Here is an 18,226-nt window from a genome sequence, read left to right as displayed (position 1 = left end):
AGCTGCACTGCTGACTCTTCTCTTTTGTTGGTGGTTAGACTCCCACTTCCTGCGTCTGGGATGGCTCATGGCATACCCAGCAGATGGCAGTCAACCTTAACCTGGTGAGCAACCCCTTACCTTCAGTGTCCCCCACCTTCTCTTACCAGGGCCATCAGGAAATGTCGTTTGGTGGGAGTGGCTAGGAGATGCATTATAAATAACTCACTGCATCGCAGAAGAATATAGCAGCAAGATTTGAGGAAGGCCTAAGGCGGCACAGCCTTGCTTGCTGAAAGCAGAGAGGACTTGAAAGGCTCCAGCATTCCGTCTGGATTATACAGCAACAACAAGAAGCCTCACAACTGGGCTCGTAAACATAGTTGTGGTAGTTATATTTGTTAATTTGAGAGGATTCAGAGGGAGGGGGTGGAGTCTAGCCTGTCATTCAGGTCATAGCCAATGAGGCCTCTGTGTGGGCATGGCCTTCTCCTGAGGATTCTGGGAACTCCTGTCTTCCTCCCTGGAGGCAGGAGACTCTCAACTCACTCCCTGGGAGACATAGCAGCTGACAAGACACATGGAACTACGCTGGTGCCCTGAGCTGGAGGAGTCATGTGGAGACCCTGCCGCCACTGAGATGTTTACAAGGCCATTAGATCCACAATCCTTCCCACCCACTGGCCTGTGATCTTCCTGCATTCAGCATCATTGCCTGTGTTTTATAAGTCTGAAGAGGAATTGAAAGATTGGTATCGGACATATGGGCTAATATTGGACTTATGGACTTGGTCTGGACTGGGCTGGGATGTTTTCTCCATATTCAATTGCTCTTGTATATAAAGCTCTTTCTTCTACACATGTGAGTGTCTATGAATTTGTTTCTCTAATCTACCCAAACTATCAACAATAGTCCACTGAGAACGAGTTGCCTGTCAACGATTCCATCTTGCTGAGATGCACAACTGGTCCTTAAGGGAAGCATCAGTCAAGAATTCAAAAGACTTGGCACTTTGCGCAAATCTGTCGCAAAAAATCTCCTTAGAATGTTAAAATGCAGCGATGTCACTTTGACGACTAAGGTGGGCCTGAACCAAGCCCGGTAGTTTTTAGCCACCTCATGCACTTGAGAAAGCAGGGCGCCGATGAGGAAGAGCTAAGAATGTATTCGGTTGGATCACAGTGCTGCAGTACTCCATGGGCGTGCAGAGGGATGGACACCTGCCTTGAAAGCAAGCCAGAATGCTCTTCAGAATCACGAGTGACAAGCCTGTGTGTCACATCCATGGAGCACGTTCTCAGGTGGGGCCAGTCCGTGGAGGAGACATCCTGCCTGGTAAAGTGAAGGGTCATCGCAGATAGAGGAAGACCCTCAGTGAGACGGTGGAGACAGCGGCCCCAACAAGACGACAGTTGCGAGGAGGGTGCGGGAGCAGGCCTGCTGCGTTCTGTGGCACAGAGGGGCACCCAACAGCAGCAGTTCTCCACGTCGGCTTGTAACCACTCATACCTCCATCTCTACCACCACGCCTTGGTTAGAGCCAGTGACCTGCCGCCTACCTCCCGTAGAGACAAAAGAAAGCCCACACAACGGGAATGCCTTCCAACAGCTGCTTGTCTCAGAACCAGCCGCCGTTCCATCTGCACCCATCCTGCCTTCCATCTCTCCCTGTGTTTTTAGAAGTGCTACTCCTGGTTTTGAACCCAGGTTCTCAGTTGGGCCTCGTGGTTTCAGCTGGGTGCAAACTGCCACACTTCCAGCTAGCATTGTGTGCTTGATCACTGCGCCACCATATTCCTGTCTGCTCCCGTGTAGCTATAGCTCATTCATTCCTCGGCCTCCTGCTGCGCCATGCTTGCCTGGGACCCTTGCCTTTGCTAATCCAGAGCGCCCTGTGCGGTCCTGGCCTGGGTAGCCCTCTCAGGCTTCAGTGCTTCTCACAGGTGTGTCAGGTCACCTCCTCTCGCAGGCTTGGGGACGGCGCACAAGGGCTGGGCATAAGTCTGCCTCTGTCTCTTCTCCCGAGCTTCTGACCCGTTTCCTCTTCTCACCCTTCACCTCAGCAGCAAAAACCAGAACTGGAACCAGGATTGCTCCCAGCTCCCCTCCTGCTGTGCTCATTTCATGGGACAGTGGAGTCGTTAACCCCAGAGACCTCCTCGGGTCGGGTCCTTAACCCCAGAGATCTCCTCGGGCCCATCACCACCCCAGGACCACCTGCTGCTGCGGGAGCACAGTCTACTACATACCGTCCCCTAAGCTCTCTGCCTCTTTAGTTAGTCCCCCTGTGCATTCACTCACAGGGCAGCCAGATAGTCCTCCCAAGTGAAGGTCAGTGCTGGCCTTGCATCGGGAACCTTCCTTGCTGTTACTGGAATGGACAGAGTGTCCTCGCTCCTGGTTCTGTCTCCAAGCTCTTTAGCTTTGTATCTGCATTCCTTGAATCCCTGCGCTGCTGCCTCTCCCCTCAGGTACCGTCACACTAGGCTGCCTCTGGGAACTTGCCCTCTCAAGAGCACACAGCACACCAACACTCACAGTTCTCCGAGTGGTTTGGGGCCCCCTATTGGCCCCAAGAAAAGACAACACTTTTTTTTCTTATTTTTTATAAAACTTATGAACTGAGTTAAGTTTTACAGACCAGCTTTATTATTTTTTTTTATACATCATTTTATTGGGGCCTCTTACAGCTCATATTACAATCCGTACACCCATCCATTGTGTCAAGCACATTTGTGCATATGTTGTCATCATCATTTTCACAGCATTTTCTTTTATCTGCCCTGTTTCGAGCTCTTATCTGTAGCAGTGTGCATGTTCTGGTCTAATCCGATATTTGTAAGGTGGACTTGAGGTCATGATAGTGGAGGGGGGGAAGCATTAAAAAACTGAAGGAAAGTTACATGTTTCATTGGTGCTATACTGCACTCTGACTGGCTTCTCTTCCTTGTGACCCTCTGCATGGGGATGTCCAATTGTCTACAGATGGGCTTTGAGTCTCCACTCCACACTCCCCCTCATTCACATTGATAAGATTTTTTGTTCTGGGTCTTTGATGCTTGATACCTGATCCCATCGACACCTCATAATCACACAGGCTGCTGTGCTTCTTCCATGTGGGCTTTCTTGCTTCTGAGCTCGATGGCCAATTGTTTATCTTCAAGCTTTTAAGACCCCAGGCACTCTATCTTTTGATAGCCGGGCACCATCAGCTTTCTTCACCATATTTGCTTATGCACCCCCTTTGTCTTTAGCAATTGTGTAGGGAAGGTGAGCATCATGGAATGCCAGGTTATTAGAACAAAGTGTTCTTGCATTGGGGGGGGGGGACTTGAGTGGAGGCCCAGTATCCTTACAGATCATTTTTCTATCCAGTGAATCACACAGGCTTCATTTCATCTCATTGATTGCAGTCCTCATCACTTATCCCACTTCCTTCCTGTATCCTGTTACCACTACTGCTTTCCTAACTCTCCTGAACCTTAGCCTTGAGTAAACTCTGCCCTTTTGATCTCAAATGGCTGGTGACTGAGGTGTGCCAGGAGTTACCGTGTATGTGCATGTGATGTCTCCATTGCCCTGAAGACTAATGGATATGCACTTGTGTTTGCTTATGTTTAATCCCTGCAGGGTGGTGGTGATATCAGTAACTCATACCCACAAAGCGTTTTGCCAGTTCTCCAGCGAATCTCCTGAGAACTACATGTTATAGGGTGGCCATTTGGCCTCCAGGAGACAGGGGCCCCCTGAGGAAATTGGCTTGGGGCATGTCCATCGTGCTCCGTGGCTCAGACCTGCCCTGCTATAGAACAGACTGTACCTTGAAGAAGCCTTGTTTGTCTTTATCTGGTGGACACAGGAGACTCCAGAAGAGGAGTCTCCTTATTTATCCCAATTCTTAGCCTCGCTCGAGAGACACAGTACATGCTCATTAAACACACGTAGCATAATTCTCTTTGAAGATATTTGGGGGTGACTTAGTCTGAGCCTTGGTGGCACAGTGGTTACAGGTGCGACCTCTAGGATGGCAGCTGACACCCATCAACCACTCCGGGTGAAATGAAGAGGTGGCAGCCTACTTCCGTAAAGATGAGGGCCTTGGAAACACCGTGGGGGAGCTCTGGACATGTCCTCACTCTACTGGTTTGCTTTCTGATGGACATGCTCACTAAGAAATCACAACCGCCTGTGCTCTAGTGAGGCACTGGCCTCTCAACTTGTTAACCACTCAGTGTTGTGAGTACCGTGTTGGGCTGCTACCTGCAGGGTCAGCACTTCAAGCCCACCAGTCTCTTTGCGGGAGATTGATGAGGCTGTTGCTCCCATAAGATGTGCAGTCCCAGTAACCCAGAGGGGAAGGGCGGTTCTACTCTGCCCTTGTGTCACTGTGAGTGGGAATTGGCTCGATGACTTGGGTAACGTATGACTGGGTTTTTGAAACCAGGGTTTATGTTGTACCTTGTGTGTTGTCTGTATACGTGCACACACACAGGACTTGCACACATGGTGGGGCAGAAGGAGTCCATTCTTGCGAGTCAGGAGCTCCGTTTTCTACAAGGAACTGTGGGACCTTGGACAGCTTTGAACCCAATTTCTCTCACGTATCGAATAATAAAGTTGGGCTCCCTCCCTGCCATCAAGTTGATGCTGTCTCACAGTGACCCTGTAGGACAGGGTGGAACTGCCGCTGTGGGCTTCCCACACTGTAAACTCTTTTCATAATTTTTCATAAATCATTTTATTGGGGATTCTTACAGCTCTTATAACAACCCATACATCCATTGTATCAAGCACATTTGTGCGTATGCTGCCTTCGTCATTTTCAGAACATTTTCTTTCTACTTGAGCCCTTGCTATCAGTTCCCTTTCCCCCCTCTTCCTCCCCATCCTCCCTCCCTTGTGAGCCCTTGATAAATTATAAATTATTATGATTTTCTTATCTTACACCATCCACTGTCTTCCTTCACCCACGTTTCTCTTATTCGGCCCCCTGGGGGCGGGAGGTGTTTATATGTTGATCACTGCAATCAGTCCCCTTTTCTCTCCCCACCTCCCCCCTACCCTCATGATATCGCTACTTCCACGTTTACCTGTCCTGGATTCTGTGTTGAGAGCTCTTATCTGTACCATAGTGCATCCTCCAGGCGAGTCGGATTTGTCAGGTAAAACTGGGGTCGTGATATTGGGGGTGTAGAGGAAGCATTAAAGAACTAGAGGAATGTTGTATGTTTCGTCGCTGCTGTACTGCACCCTGGCTGACTGTCCCTTCCTGGTGGCCCCTCTGAGGGGTTGTCCAATCAGACTCACTCTTTATGGGAGTAGAAAGCCTCTTCTTCCTCCCTCAGAGCGGCTGCTCATTTCCACCTGCGGATCTCGTTAGCAGCCCAGCTCCTAACTACTACGACACCAGCGTCCTTGGAGGTGACTAGAGGACAAAATGCCACCCCCGTACATGAACTGTGATTGATGTTTTGCTTTATTAAGAATGCACTTTGTCTCTGTATTAAAACAACTTTGTTTTTGCAGGAAAGATGATAAGGACTATGCTTTAAAACAGATAGAAGGCACCGGGATCTCTATGTCGGCATGTAGAGAAATAGCAGTAAGTGAAGCTCTTTTTATCCATATCGTCGCTCGCAGCCTCGGGGTCGGTCAGCACGTGCAGCTGGTGGTGCGGTGCGTGTAGGCCCAGCCACGAGCCCACAGGCTGGCAGTGGGCCTCAGCGGCCGGAGAAAGATGTGGCAGTCTGCTTCCGTAGAAGGAACAGCCTGGGACTCCTGGGGAGGGCAGTGCCCTCCAACCTCACGGGGACACGGGGAGTTGGAAATTGACTGGATGGCTGTCCGTGGGTTTGGTTTGTGGTGTACATTGTGTTTGTGACATGAAGTGAATGTGGTGACAGTGTTTACTGTCCGCTAGCAGTAGACACAGAAGAAAAGTAAAGGCAGCATGTAGTTGTAGCAGAACTATCCGTAAATTCATTGATGGGAGCAGTAAAGTTTGCCAGTTGTTTATGTAAATACATACTAGTCTGTCATTGCAGCGAAGAGGTGGCTTGTCAGTAGGTGGCGCAATCAGGAGGCGACAGTGCTGTTACTTGGGTGGCTTTCAGTGAGACAGGCGTGTCCCTGGTGTGCGTGGCGTGCGTGGCCTGCGCACCGCCTTCTCTGGAAAGCAGCGCTCTACGTGACGATGCAGTCTCCTCGTGCCCGCACGCCATTGTTGCCGTCTGTGTGTGCTCTGGAAGACTTTCCTGCAGCTGGAACTGCTGTGACAGTGAGGGTCCAGGCGTCTCGTGTAGGGGCTGCGTGGTTGCTGTGCTTGTGCTGCTTGAGGTCTCCCGTCCGGCCCGGTGGTGTTCAGCTGCTGCAGAGTCAGCTCCGCGTACAACAGTGTGGCACGCTGCCCAGGCCCATGCCGCGCCCAGGACTGGCAGGATGGGACCACTGTGCTCACACACGTGTCCTTAGCTGGGTGTGGGAAGTGGATTGCCTGGTCTGTGTTCTGGGTCTGTCAGCTGCCACTGACAGGTGGGTGGTGGCAGTGCACGAGCTGCATTGGTCGAGAATCAAACCCAGGTCTCCTGACTGGAAGGCAAGCATTCCACCACCGAGCCACAACTCCCCGTCCACCTTTGTCATTGTTAGCTGCCAGGGACCCTGTGCAAAGCACAAGGAAACACTGCCGCGGTCCTCGCCGTCCTTGCCATGTTTGAAGTCCAGTGTTGTAGTCTGGTGTCCATCCATCTCCTTGAAGACTGTATTCGTTTAGGTAGTTTAGAGAAACAAATCCACAGCAACTCATGGATAAGAGAGTTTTATGTAAAGAAAGTGTGCATCACGAAAACATCCCAACCCAATGCTGCCCAAGTCCACAAGTCCAACATGAACCCATTAACCCAACACCAGTCCACAAAGTCCTCTACCTCATAAAACAGAGGCAATGATGCCGACTGCAGGAGGAAAGCTGAGTCAGTGAACGAATAAGCATCCCAGCACTAGCAGGGGTCTCCACACGGCTGCTCCAGCACCCAGGGCTGCATCGGGATAGGTCCATGTAGCTTCTCCTTGGGGATGTCTTGTAGGAAGTCAATCTTGCAAGCTGAAGCAGGGAACTGCTAAGGCAGCTGCACCCTGGTGCGACCATCACAAAGCAAGAGACCTGAGCACTAGAAAGGCGAGGTTCACCGAGCCATTTATCCCTCCACCTTTCAATTAGCCCCACACGTGTTTATCGGCCAGGTTGGCACAATTAACTAACTCAAAGACCTTCCTCCTTTTCCCAGAGACTGGTCTGTCCTGACAACGTGCCCAAAGTTCTAGAGACAGTCTCACCATCATCCTTCTCAGGAGCACTCTGCTCTACAACAAAGGCAGGACTTGCCCATTCTTCTGGCAGGATCATGGCATATTCTGTATCGCTACCCTCAGATGGAGGCTGTGGCCATGTGGAAACATGAAGGTCAGCACTACCAGTGGGTTTCTGGTCAGCAGCCACCTGTGGTTTGCCATGTTAATAGACACTGCAGTGGGCAAAACTAAACCATTAGGGCCAGGCAGGCCCTGGCTTCAAGCACTTGTGCTCTCCTGAGGAGAGAGGCGCCCTGGGCGTGCACCCGGAGTACAGGAGTGCAGTGTGTATTGAAGCTAGAGAATTGGGTGGCTCCAGGTTTCACCAGACGTGCAAACATCGCCTGCACCAGGGAAGAGAGCAATGAGACAGAGGGATGCTTTTCATTAAACCGTGATGGGTTTTTCAGGCCCTGGGCTCTGGAATAGCAGCATCTCTACGGGTGAGCTGGCGGCTCTTGGACAGTGAGCTGTGGCTGTTAGGTGCTGTTGAGCTGGCCCTGAGTCGTGGAGACAGGCATGTGACGGCCCCAAGCCGTCATCCGGGCCTCTGCTGGGTTTGAGCCTATTGCTGTGGCTTCTGTGTCAATCTCACGTCATCACGTGTTTCCCTCGTTTCTGCTCTCCCTCTCCCTCCCGCAGCTAAGACTCTGTGCACAGTGGACTCTGGCCTTGATGCCAGAGACAGACAGTGGTCCCAGCGAGTGGGGGCGGAGACGGTGATGGAGAAGGGGCCAGCAGGTTCTGTTTCCTGATTCTGCTCAGGGTCTGGGGATGGAAATCCACCCAGGTGCACATCCCAGGCTCCGCTGCTTTGCCTATGTTTGCAGTATTTCCATAGTCAGTCTTTAAAACCAAAATTCCACGAATAGCCTAAAAACAAGATTCCATTCAGCACAGAAACGCGAAAAGCATCAATAACAAAACACTTCCCTGCCATCGAGTCATTTCCAACTCCCTGTGACCTGGTAGGACTGGGGTTACCATGATTTAAAGCTGACTCCACAACCCCTGGAATGTGTGAGCGATGAAGCAAGCAGGTCTAGTGACACAAACTCAAAACCTCAAGCACGCTACCCTTGAGTCGATTCCAGCTCGGGCACCCTGCAGGGCAAAGGAGAACTGCCCCTGGGGTTCCTGAGACTGACTACAGGAGTAGAGAGCCCGGTCTTTCTAACCTGGAGATTACAGAAACTGACAAGACTGCGTGCTTCAAGGAACCCTGGTGGCACTGTGGGCTAAGTGTTGAACTGCTAGCCACATGGTCAGTAGTTTGAAACCACTGCTCCTGGGTAAAAATGAGACTTTCTACTTCTATACAGGATTCTGCCCTGTCCTTTGGGGTCGCTGTGAGTTAGAGTTGACTCACGGCTCTGAGTTTGGTTTTTGCCTGAGTAATAATTGATTGCACTGAGCCTCTTCAGGTGCTTTTGGGCCATTTCTTTGGAAAACTATCTATTCAAATCCTTTGCTCATTTTTAAATTGGGTGGTTTGTCTTATGATATTGGGTATTAGTAGTAGTTCTTTATATACTTTTGCATATTTAACCGTTATCAGATATGGGGCTACCAAAAATTTCCCCCCGTTTTGTGTCAAAATACCCACCACTGCGGAGTCCTGCCAACTCCGAGTGGCCTGGCTGGGCAGAATAGAACTGTTTCATAAGGTCTCTACCAGGCTGGCCACTCCCAAAGATTAGCTTGTGGCCTTTTGGTTCACCAGAGCCCCTTGCATTAAACTCTTCCAGCCTGTACGACTGTGATCCTGGAAGACTTGGCCGACTCAGCCCCCGCTCACTGCCCCTCGTCAGTTCTGACTCGTGGTGCCCGTGGAGCGCACAGTGGTGCTCCCCTTTGGGTTCCTGGGTGGTAAGTCTTCATGGGAGCACACAGTGCACCATCTTTCTCCTGTAGAGCAGGTGCGTGGGTTCAAACTGCTGACCTGGCAGTTCGCAGACCAATAAGTGACCCATTACACCACCAGGGCTCCTGGTGGTCTGGCTGGATAGATGGAATTTTTATCGAAGTAATTCTGTTTTAAATGTGGACTGGCTGTATGGTGGAAGCAGTGATTTGCAATGCATCGATTAGAAGACTGCAGTCAGGTCTCTTGCATGGCATCTGCTGTGCGTATTTGCTGATTCGGACAGTCACTTACCTGGTGCCCGGTGGAGTCCCGAGCCCACTGCTGCAGCGGTGAGGTGAGGTGAGGTGAGGACTGTGCCGTCCTGGCCTGCTGCTGTGCTGTGGCGACCTTGTCTATATTGAAGGCACCCTGTTTCTGTGCAGAGAACTCTTCCCCTAGGACAGTAGAGGCTGAGTAAGGAGCCCTGGTGGCCCAGTAGTGAAGCACTTTGAACCCACCCTCTTGTCTGCAAGAGACAGAGGGGCCCTTTGCTTTTGTCAAGATTTAAAACCAAAACAAACAAAAATAACCAAACCCGTTGCCATTGAGTGGATTCTGACTCATCTCAACCCTACAGGACAGAATAGAATTGCCCCATTGGGCTTCTAAGGTTGTGGTCAGTATGAAAAAGAACTGTGGCATTAGGCTGCTAATCGCAAGATCAGTGGTTCAAACCCACCAGCCATATCAAGGGAGAAAGGGGAGGCTGCATGTCTCCATAAAAATGAGTAGTCTTAGAAACCCACAGGGGCCGTTCTCCGTACTGCAGGGTCGCCGTGTGTCAGAGTCAACTCACTCGCGCTGAGTTTGCTTTGGGTGATTTGAAAAGCAGGCTGCACGTTGAGGACATGGTTGAGTCATCGGTTCCAATTCCAGGACGTGGGAGAAGCAAGATTTAAACTCTTAAAAATAATTAACATGTCAACTACAAAGCCAGTACGCATGATTAAACGGAAAGAACCAACCCCACAGATACATTCCTCCTCTTGAGAACAGCCCACGGGGTTTCCGGGAAGACGCTGGTGAAATACTGACGACTTCAGAGGGCGGCTTCGTGAACACGTGGGGCCTTGGAATGCTCCATGAGTGGTTGTGGCCATCATCGGCAATGGAGGACGCTAGGCCTCACCTGGGAGGTGAATTTGGGGAGACACCTAAGAACAGCACTAGCTGTCAGTTAGGATTCTGGTATGTGGAAAAAACTTTTGCCAAAGCCTCAGCACTTGCTACCTTGCGTGTTGTCATTTATCCCCTGCCTGCTTCCTGAAAGGATTTGAGATGCGTGTTTCGCTAGCAGGGATGTTCCAGGTGTGAGATAATGGGAAAAGCACCGAACTCGATCGCGCCAAGATGACCTAGCTCCTGCTGTCCAGGTCTTACTTACCGCGCCCATTCTCGGTCTTGGTCTCTCTGGGTGTGACTCAGGTGTCCACGTTGGCCTGGAGGTCTGTCTGGATAGGTACTCGGGTCTAAGAAGTTTAAGTTGCGTTCTGAGAACTGAGCTGTATAGCCTGATAGGAATTGAATCTTGTTGCTAAAAACCCGACAGTCATTTCCTCTCCCCAGAGAACGGTCTTCCCTGTGAGTGACTTTCACCCATGGTCCTTCCAGAGCCTGGCCTTTGCTGCAGCCTTGCAGCCGAGGCGTGTATATTTCAGACCCCTTCGCATAATGGTGGCATCGCGCTCACTTTAAGGAGCCCTGCTGGCGTGGTGGGTGTTAGGCTGCTCACCACCTGCTCTTGGGGAGAATGATGAGGCCAACAGAGAGGCAGGGTGGACCGCAGAGCCCCTGGGGGGGTGGTTCTATCCAGTCTGCCGGCGGGGCTGCTGTGAGCTGGGACGGACTGGAAGGCAATGAGTGCGGCCTGGTTACATCGGTTGCTTTGGTGACTGTGCTGATGGCCTTGACTTCCCGAGCCAGAGGCGAGTGCCAGCTGCACGTGCACCTTTTGGTCGTCATCTGGGTTTGGGGTAGAGGGCTTCCTGACTGGGTGCCACTTGGGTTATTAGAAAGCAGAAGCCCTGTGGGCTGGACGTTGGGCTGCTATCCACAGGGCTGGTGGTTTCAACCCAACTGTTGCCCAGAGGGAGAAAATACAGCTGCTCCTGTAAGAGTTTCGGTTTTGGAAACCCTCCGCGGTGCCTCTAGGAGTCAGACTTGACCTGATCACTGTGGGTGGCTGGTTCTAGGATGTCGTTAAAGAGCATCCTCTTAGGAGGTGACAGAGGTGAAAGCCCTGAGAATGTGCACGACGGGGATGCTTCTGTCCTGGAGGCTATTACTCACCTGTCTCATGAAAAAGGCTTTGACATTCTAATCAAGCCTACTGTCTGATTAGAATGCCTGTGAGATGAAGACACTGCACCTCACGGAGTTTGAGGTCTTAATTCTAATTTGATAATTGGGTGTTGGTGAGTATGGGGTTCTCTTGGATAGGAATTAGCTGTGGCTGTATTTTTCGGAATTTAAGTTAACTTGCCCTAGTTGTCAAGATATAAACATCTTCGCTCCGTTTTATGAGAGGCTTCCCCCAACACCCCCCCACCTTAACTAAGTGGCTTCCCCCCACTGCCTTCCCTCAGGTGCTCCCTGCTCCCCCGCCCCTCTGAGTGCTATGTCTGGTTGGGCATCCACCAGCCATCACCCTTGGGCCAGGGATGCTCTGTGCTGGGAAGGGCGCACAGCGGCGGGTGACAGGGGCCCAGGGCTCCGGCGCCCAGCTCACGCTCCCCTCTGCCTTGCAGCTGCTCCGAGAGCTGAAGCACCCGAACGTCATCTCTCTGCAGAAGGTGTTTCTGTCCCACGCCGACCGGAAAGTGTGGCTGCTGTTTGACTACGCCGAGCACGACCTCTGGGTAAGGAGCACTGTGCTGTCCCCCATCCCTTGGGACCTGCTGAGCCTCCCCCACCCAACTCCGCCCAGAAGCACTTCTGCAGAATGTCGGTGCGCTGGGAAAGACGTGGATCTCCACCTTGGGACTCGATGGGCATTCTCCTCTCTCTCCCCAAGGCCCTGTGAGTCGGTGTCAACGCAGGGGATTGAGTTTGGTTTTTACGGAGTAAAAGACTGAGGGCTTCCAAAAGTCCACGGAAGATCCCATTTCCTTTTCATCCCACTTCCCTGTGGCCTTGGAGACAAACCGAGAAGAAGGTGCGTCCTGACGTCAGCAGGAAGAACGTGTTAAACTTGGGTGCTAGCTTGAGAGCTGATTGTAGCGAAAGGCATGTTCCTCACCGGTGCTGCAGGGGCAGTTCCCCCATCTGCAGAACGCCGTACTTCACTCGGTGGTTCTGAACTGAAATTCTGTGTTTGAAAAGCCTTCTAAATGAAATGCAGCTCCAGACGCTGGAAAGTCTTCTTACGTGCTTGCTGGCTGTCAGTCAAACTGGTATTCACTCGTGTCGTGCATTTTTAGTTTCATCCACAACACTGCAATAGTATCCTGGACTTGCACTGGGCCTACTCTTGCATGGGATGCATTTTTTGTGGTGGCGAATTCTCCCCCAGCCTGAGACCAGTCTGAAAATAGACTCTCCGGTCTGCTGTAACTCTCCATGACAGTGTGCCTGGCTGGTCTGGTGACAGAATATTTGTAGAGCCCCAGAAGCAACTAAATATTTGAAAACGTCTTAAGCAGGCGTGGTAGTGCATTTGCTAGTTGAGCGAAGGTAAATGACATTTTCTGTGCAGCAGGGAGTCCCTGGAGACACAGCGGGCTAGGTGTTAAGCTGCCAACCCCAAGGGCTTGGGTCACACTCCACAGCTGCTTCTCACGAGAAGAGTCGGCTTCAGACCTGCTCCCACGAGTGTCCAGAGCCTTGGAAACCACAGGGAGCAGGTCTGCTCCGGCCGTGGAGTCCGCTTCGGCCTCATGTTGCTCTTTCCTCACTTTCTGGTTTTCATTATCTTCCTCATTTTTACCATTATTCCATTATCCTGAATTCTACTTTTCCCCGTGAGGTTTCTGAAGCCCCTTCATCATGACAGTGCAGCGATAGAAATAATTAGAAACGAAACGTTTAAATTTATCTTCTTCAAATAGCCGAAACACAAACATGGGTCTTTATCTTTTGCAGTTTATGAAAGGACATTACTTTTTAAGTCAGTATTGATAAAAAGGCTGGAGTAACTGTAAAATTTATTTTTTTATTAAATGTAGCATATATACGTGTGTGTGAAATGCTATCTTGCATAGACTTCCTGGAGTCTATGCAGTGACCATCTATCCCAGGATGGCTAAAAGAGTGTTGAAGGAAATTCACAAAACTTACGTCCTAAACTTTCTCAGGTGAAGAACATCTGTCAGGACAAACCCAAAAAACCAAACCTGGGGCTATCGAGTCGATTCCACCGCATGGCAGTCCTCGATAAGGTTTCAGAGGCTGGGAGTTTTATGGGGCACACGACCTCATCTTTCAGCCTTTGAGGAGCTGGTGGCTTTGAATTGCTGGCCTCCAGATTAGCAGCCTGTGTACAGTTACTAAAAGAAACAAAAATGTCCAAATGCCCTAATATCATTAACAATTTTGTCCCTACTGTGATCCACATGTTTTTTCCTGATAGTTAATGAAGTTTTAAAATATGTACTATGGTCTGCATATAGGCTCTGTATGTACTAAATTAGGATGGCAGTGCTTTTATTGATAAATAGACAGCGTATGGGAGTGGGGGCTTCAAAACGTTCCATTCTTTTAAAATTTCATTTCCCCATGAACTCTGTGAGGCTCCTGGTGTATTACTAGCATCATTCTGTCAGCGACCATAGTATCCTGGCTCATGTTCTAGAGACCCTTGAAGCCGTTCACATTTTCTTTCAGCCGAGTGTGTGAATCTGTCTACAGAATCTTGATATAAAACCAGAACAGATTTCAGTAAAGGTTGAAAGGTTCAGTCGCCTTCTGAGAATGACATAATGGTTTAAAACGCCATGCTCATTTCTAGAATTAGAACTCATTTGCATAATATTAACTATAACTGGTTTTGGAGATTGAAACTCACCTGTGTTTGTTCTGCTTTCTGATTCATGAGGAATCTGTCCGCTCTGTTAGTAGGGACTTGTTCTGCATGAATCAATGTCATCTGATTCCGCGGTTTTCATAGCACCTACCACCAGACTAGCTTGTCAGAACCAAAAGTCTAAGTGTATGAGACTTTCTGATGTTTGAACAGGTGTCCACAGCTCACGCGGATTGTAAATCGCGTGCTTTCTTTTTGTCTGGTTTTTAACCTGTGATTTTATAAGAAATCTAATCAGATCAAATGGGTTCCTAGCCAATGGAAACTGAATGCTTGTCATACTCTAAAATGAAATCAAATTTCATAGTCCAGACTTAAAAGCAGCAGATTTCCAGACCAGTTAACCAGCAGAATCATAATGTAACACAGGACAGCGTGGCGTGTCGTAGGCTGGTACCACCGTGTTCAGGTTCACACCCAGGCACACGCATTGATTCTACTGCAGCAGGTAGCTTATGGGTAACATGCGTATTACCAGCTAGTTTACCACAGCTGTGGTATCATAGTAATATGTTCGCTTTCATAAAAACTAAAAGGTAATTCTGTTTATTAAAACAGAATTCTTATTCATTGTATTTTCTTATTGAAGTAGAATTGGCAGGAATGTTGTAGCAGTAGGTAACCAAACAGTTAAAGTAAAAAGAACCATTTTGAAAACAAATCACTTGGGTGCTTTGCATCCCGCCTCTTTCTTACATAGACCTGGACTGTAAAGAGAGTGAAGGTGGAAGTTACCAGCCCAGCGATTTGGAACACACCTGCTGCATCACTGCCCGTCCCACCCGCAGTGGGTGAGGGCCGGCTTGCTTTGCATGTGTGTGTTTGCCTGTTGAGTCAAAGCCACCCTTTGGCAGAGGTGGTAGTTCATGGAGGTGGTGACTGGCGTTTCCTAATCACCAAGGTCGTTGAGCATGTTTCTGGTTATTTACTGTCCACTTTAGACAGTAGTCTGTGTAAGCCCTTGGCCTGTTTTTTGCTGTGTTGTTTGACCTATTAGGCTGTAGAGTTCTGTAGAATGCTAATCCCAGCCAGCCAGCAATATTTCTCTCTCTCTCTCTCACACACACACACACACTCACCTTTTTTAAAATTTGCTCTCTACAAAACAACAAAAAAATATTCTGTTCTTGAGATTTTCTACTAAGGGTAAAAGTATGCCTGGAAATATAGTACATTTTCATTTCCACTTTAAAAATAAAATCCCAATATTTCCTAACGCTCCGTGGTAGGCCTTTCTTTCCCAGTCTGCAGGAGCTCTGGTGGGGGGTGAAGAATTCGGTTGGAGTGTGCCTAACTTTTGGCAGTTAGGTCGACGTATTTCGTGCAGGTGTCGTAGTGGTTTTGCATTGGATTGCTAACCACAAGGTTCGCAGTTTGAAACCCCCAGCTGCTCCCTGGGAGAACAATGTGCTTTCTACTCCTGGAAAGAGTTGTACTCTGGGAAACCCACAGGGGAAGTTTTACCCTGTCCTGTAGGGTCACTGTGAGTCGGAATCGCCTTGGTGGCAGGGAGTTTGGTTAGTTTAGGATAAAGGCGTAGACAACAAAATGTGTAGCCCAGGGATTGGTAAATGGGAAAGCGATCTCTCTCCGTTACTCCATAGTGTGTAGGCCTGTGTTCAGTATCGTTGGGAGCCTGGGATGTTTCGTCTTCAGGGGGGAAAACAGACACCTGCGGGCGCCCTTTCCCAATCTTTTCTGAAGCGGCTGCCGGTGTTTTTCTGTTTCAGCACATAATCAAGTTTCACCGAGCCTCGAAGGCCAACAAGAAGCCCGTGCAGTTGCCGCGGGGTATGGTGAAGTCTCTGCTCTACCAGATCCTGGACGGGATTCACTATCTGCACGCCAACTGGGTGCTGCACCGTGACTTGGTGAGTGGGCCCCTGGCTGGCACTACACAGGACCGACCTCGGGTGCTAGGGACTGAGGCCATTGAGGGGGGGGACCTTGGGCCGTGCGGTGGGTGCAGCGCAGGGAGCCCACCTGCTAACCTCAGCTCTTGTTGCTCTGTACATCTCTCAGGAAAGCAGTGGTCTGTTTTATGTGGCTCACTGGTGGCAGGCTGCACGGTTGAAGCTGAGCCTCCCGGACCCGACTGCAGACTGAGTTACACATACTGAGAGCAAGATGGGAATGCCACGGAGGGGCTTCTGTTGGTGTTTTCTACCCACACTTACTGGTTGAACGCCTGGAGCCCCCAGCCCCTCCTTGGGAGAGTGATGTAGGCACGTCTGCCCTGTGAAGGCCGCAGACGGGGCAAACGGGGGCAGCTCTGCGTGCGTGCTCGGTGGGTCATGATGAGCTGGAATTGACTCGAAGGTGGCAGGCTTGGTTTGGGGTACCTTTTCCACATTTGCTTGCTTTTTTACCCCTAACAGGCCTCTGTTAATCTTAAATGAAGTTTGTTATCAAGAAACTTCACTACAGTCAGGTGTAGTCCCCTTTTAAGAATTTAAAAATGTCAAAAATTGCCTTCCATTCTAAGTTTTTGCCCCCCTGCCCCCATATAGGATATTATTGTTGGGGAAAATGTCAAAGACTTAAATTATTTAAGCCTCAAATTGCCCTTTCTTAATTGCATAATGACAGGTTGCTTTTATTCTTTTCTTTGTGAGGTAATTGTGAGGTTTCCCACAGTACATTAATTTCAATCAATTAATCGCACAAAGCTTAATAGGTAATTTTATACAAGGCTACAGCAAACAGTATTGCTACAAAATCATGGAACACAAAATCAGAATGGGAAGGAAGGAATTGTTTCAGCCTCTGCTCAGACCCTGACACATCTGCCTCCAGCGCTCTGACCTCCAGCCCTGTCCTGAAGAAGTCTGCAGCCGGGTTCCTTTTCAGTGCTCTCTGAGCCTGGGAGCAAAAAGAAAGCTGACGGGACCAGGGCAGGGCTGGCTGGGGTGGAGTGAGAGGTCTTGCGGGTTACTCTTGAGTTAGTTAGTTGCTTGCCTGTTTGGTCACCAAGGCAGTTTTCAGGGTTTCTTAAACTTCTCCATTATCCGCCCCTGTGATCACCCTTTGCCTTTGATCACCTCGTCTCTTGGGGTCATCCTCTCGGAGTCCCAGAACTGTGGCCGTCACCTTCCCAGCTCGCTCTTGGCCATCGTTTCATTGGTCCCGTTGGAAGCCGCTGTTTTCATCAAACCCAAACCAAATTGCTGATGCACGGCGACCCCGCGGCCTTCTGAGGCTGTACCTGTTGACAGGAGCGGAAAGCCCAGTCTTTCTCCCGAGGAGCGTATGGTGGGTTTGCACTGCCAGCCATGCAGATCGAAGCCCAACACGTAACCACGACACCAGGGCTTTTTCCATCATGCCTTTTCTTTGAAGGCTCCCTAACGAGCTTAGAGGCTTGTGTTCCCAGGAGGTGGTGTCTGCAGCTGTCCGCTGAGCACAGACATGTTTAAACATGTCTCGTTTGCAGGCAGAGCTGGACGCCTCATACACTACTTGCTGTGTGACTTGCTCTCAGACTGTAGTAGTGGTGCAAAGGGCACTGGACAAGGGAGGTGGGAGCAAGCTGGCCTGGGCCCCTGCAGGCGTTCTCTGCCCGAGTGAGAGCGTGTGCAGGCCTGCAGGGGGCGTTCCAGGCCAACGTGCCCAGGGCTGGCCTTGGGAGTCAGAGGCTGCAAGTCCGGCCACCTGGTCCTGCCACCTCCGTTACATAATGAATCTCTGAGGTGCCCGCATGGCCCTTCCTTCGTGCCCCATGTTCACCCGAGACAGCGTTCACAGCAGGAACGGGAGCGCACGATGCTTGCTTCTTGCCAACTGTTATAACGGAATGATGCTGTTTTTCTTGGCAACTGTGGTTTTCTGTAGCAGGAATCTGAGTTCCGAGGGAGGCAGTTGAGTGGGTTCGTGCTTCGTGATGCAGGTAGTCTTTGATCCCCAGAAGAACACAGTGCTGTGACTGGGGATCGCCAGGGTTAGGGGAAGGAGGAAGGTCCCCCCGCTCCCC

General features: G+C 50.2%; 1 protein-coding gene across 2 annotated transcripts in view; it reads left to right on the top strand.

The window, feature by feature from the left end:
- Positions 1 to 5,107: 5,107 nt before the first annotated feature.
- CDK8 (cyclin dependent kinase 8) overlaps positions 5,108 to 18,226 on the top strand; it is a 42,712-nt gene continuing 29,593 nt past the window's right edge. The window contains exons 1-4 of one of the 2 annotated variants that reach the window (XM_004715403.2): positions 5,108 to 5,401; positions 5,507 to 5,582; positions 11,984 to 12,094; positions 15,987 to 16,127. In XM_004715403.2, coding sequence (XP_004715460.1) covers positions 5,559 to 5,582; positions 11,984 to 12,094; positions 15,987 to 16,127 — 276 coding nt within the window. In that variant the 5' untranslated portion in view covers positions 5,108 to 5,401; positions 5,507 to 5,558. The remainder of the gene's footprint in view (positions 5,402 to 5,506; positions 5,583 to 11,983; positions 12,095 to 15,986; positions 16,128 to 18,226) is intronic. The other variant, XM_004715402.2, reaches the window with a different exon arrangement.

Source organism: Echinops telfairi, unplaced genomic scaffold, assembly GCF_000313985.2.
Source record: "Echinops telfairi isolate 266 unplaced genomic scaffold, ASM31398v2 ScPeMD7_2565;HRSCAF=3150, whole genome shotgun sequence".
NCBI classification, from domain to species: Eukaryota; Metazoa; Chordata; class Mammalia; order Afrosoricida; family Tenrecidae; genus Echinops; species Echinops telfairi.
This window is presented reverse-complemented; position numbering and strand designations above follow the sequence as displayed.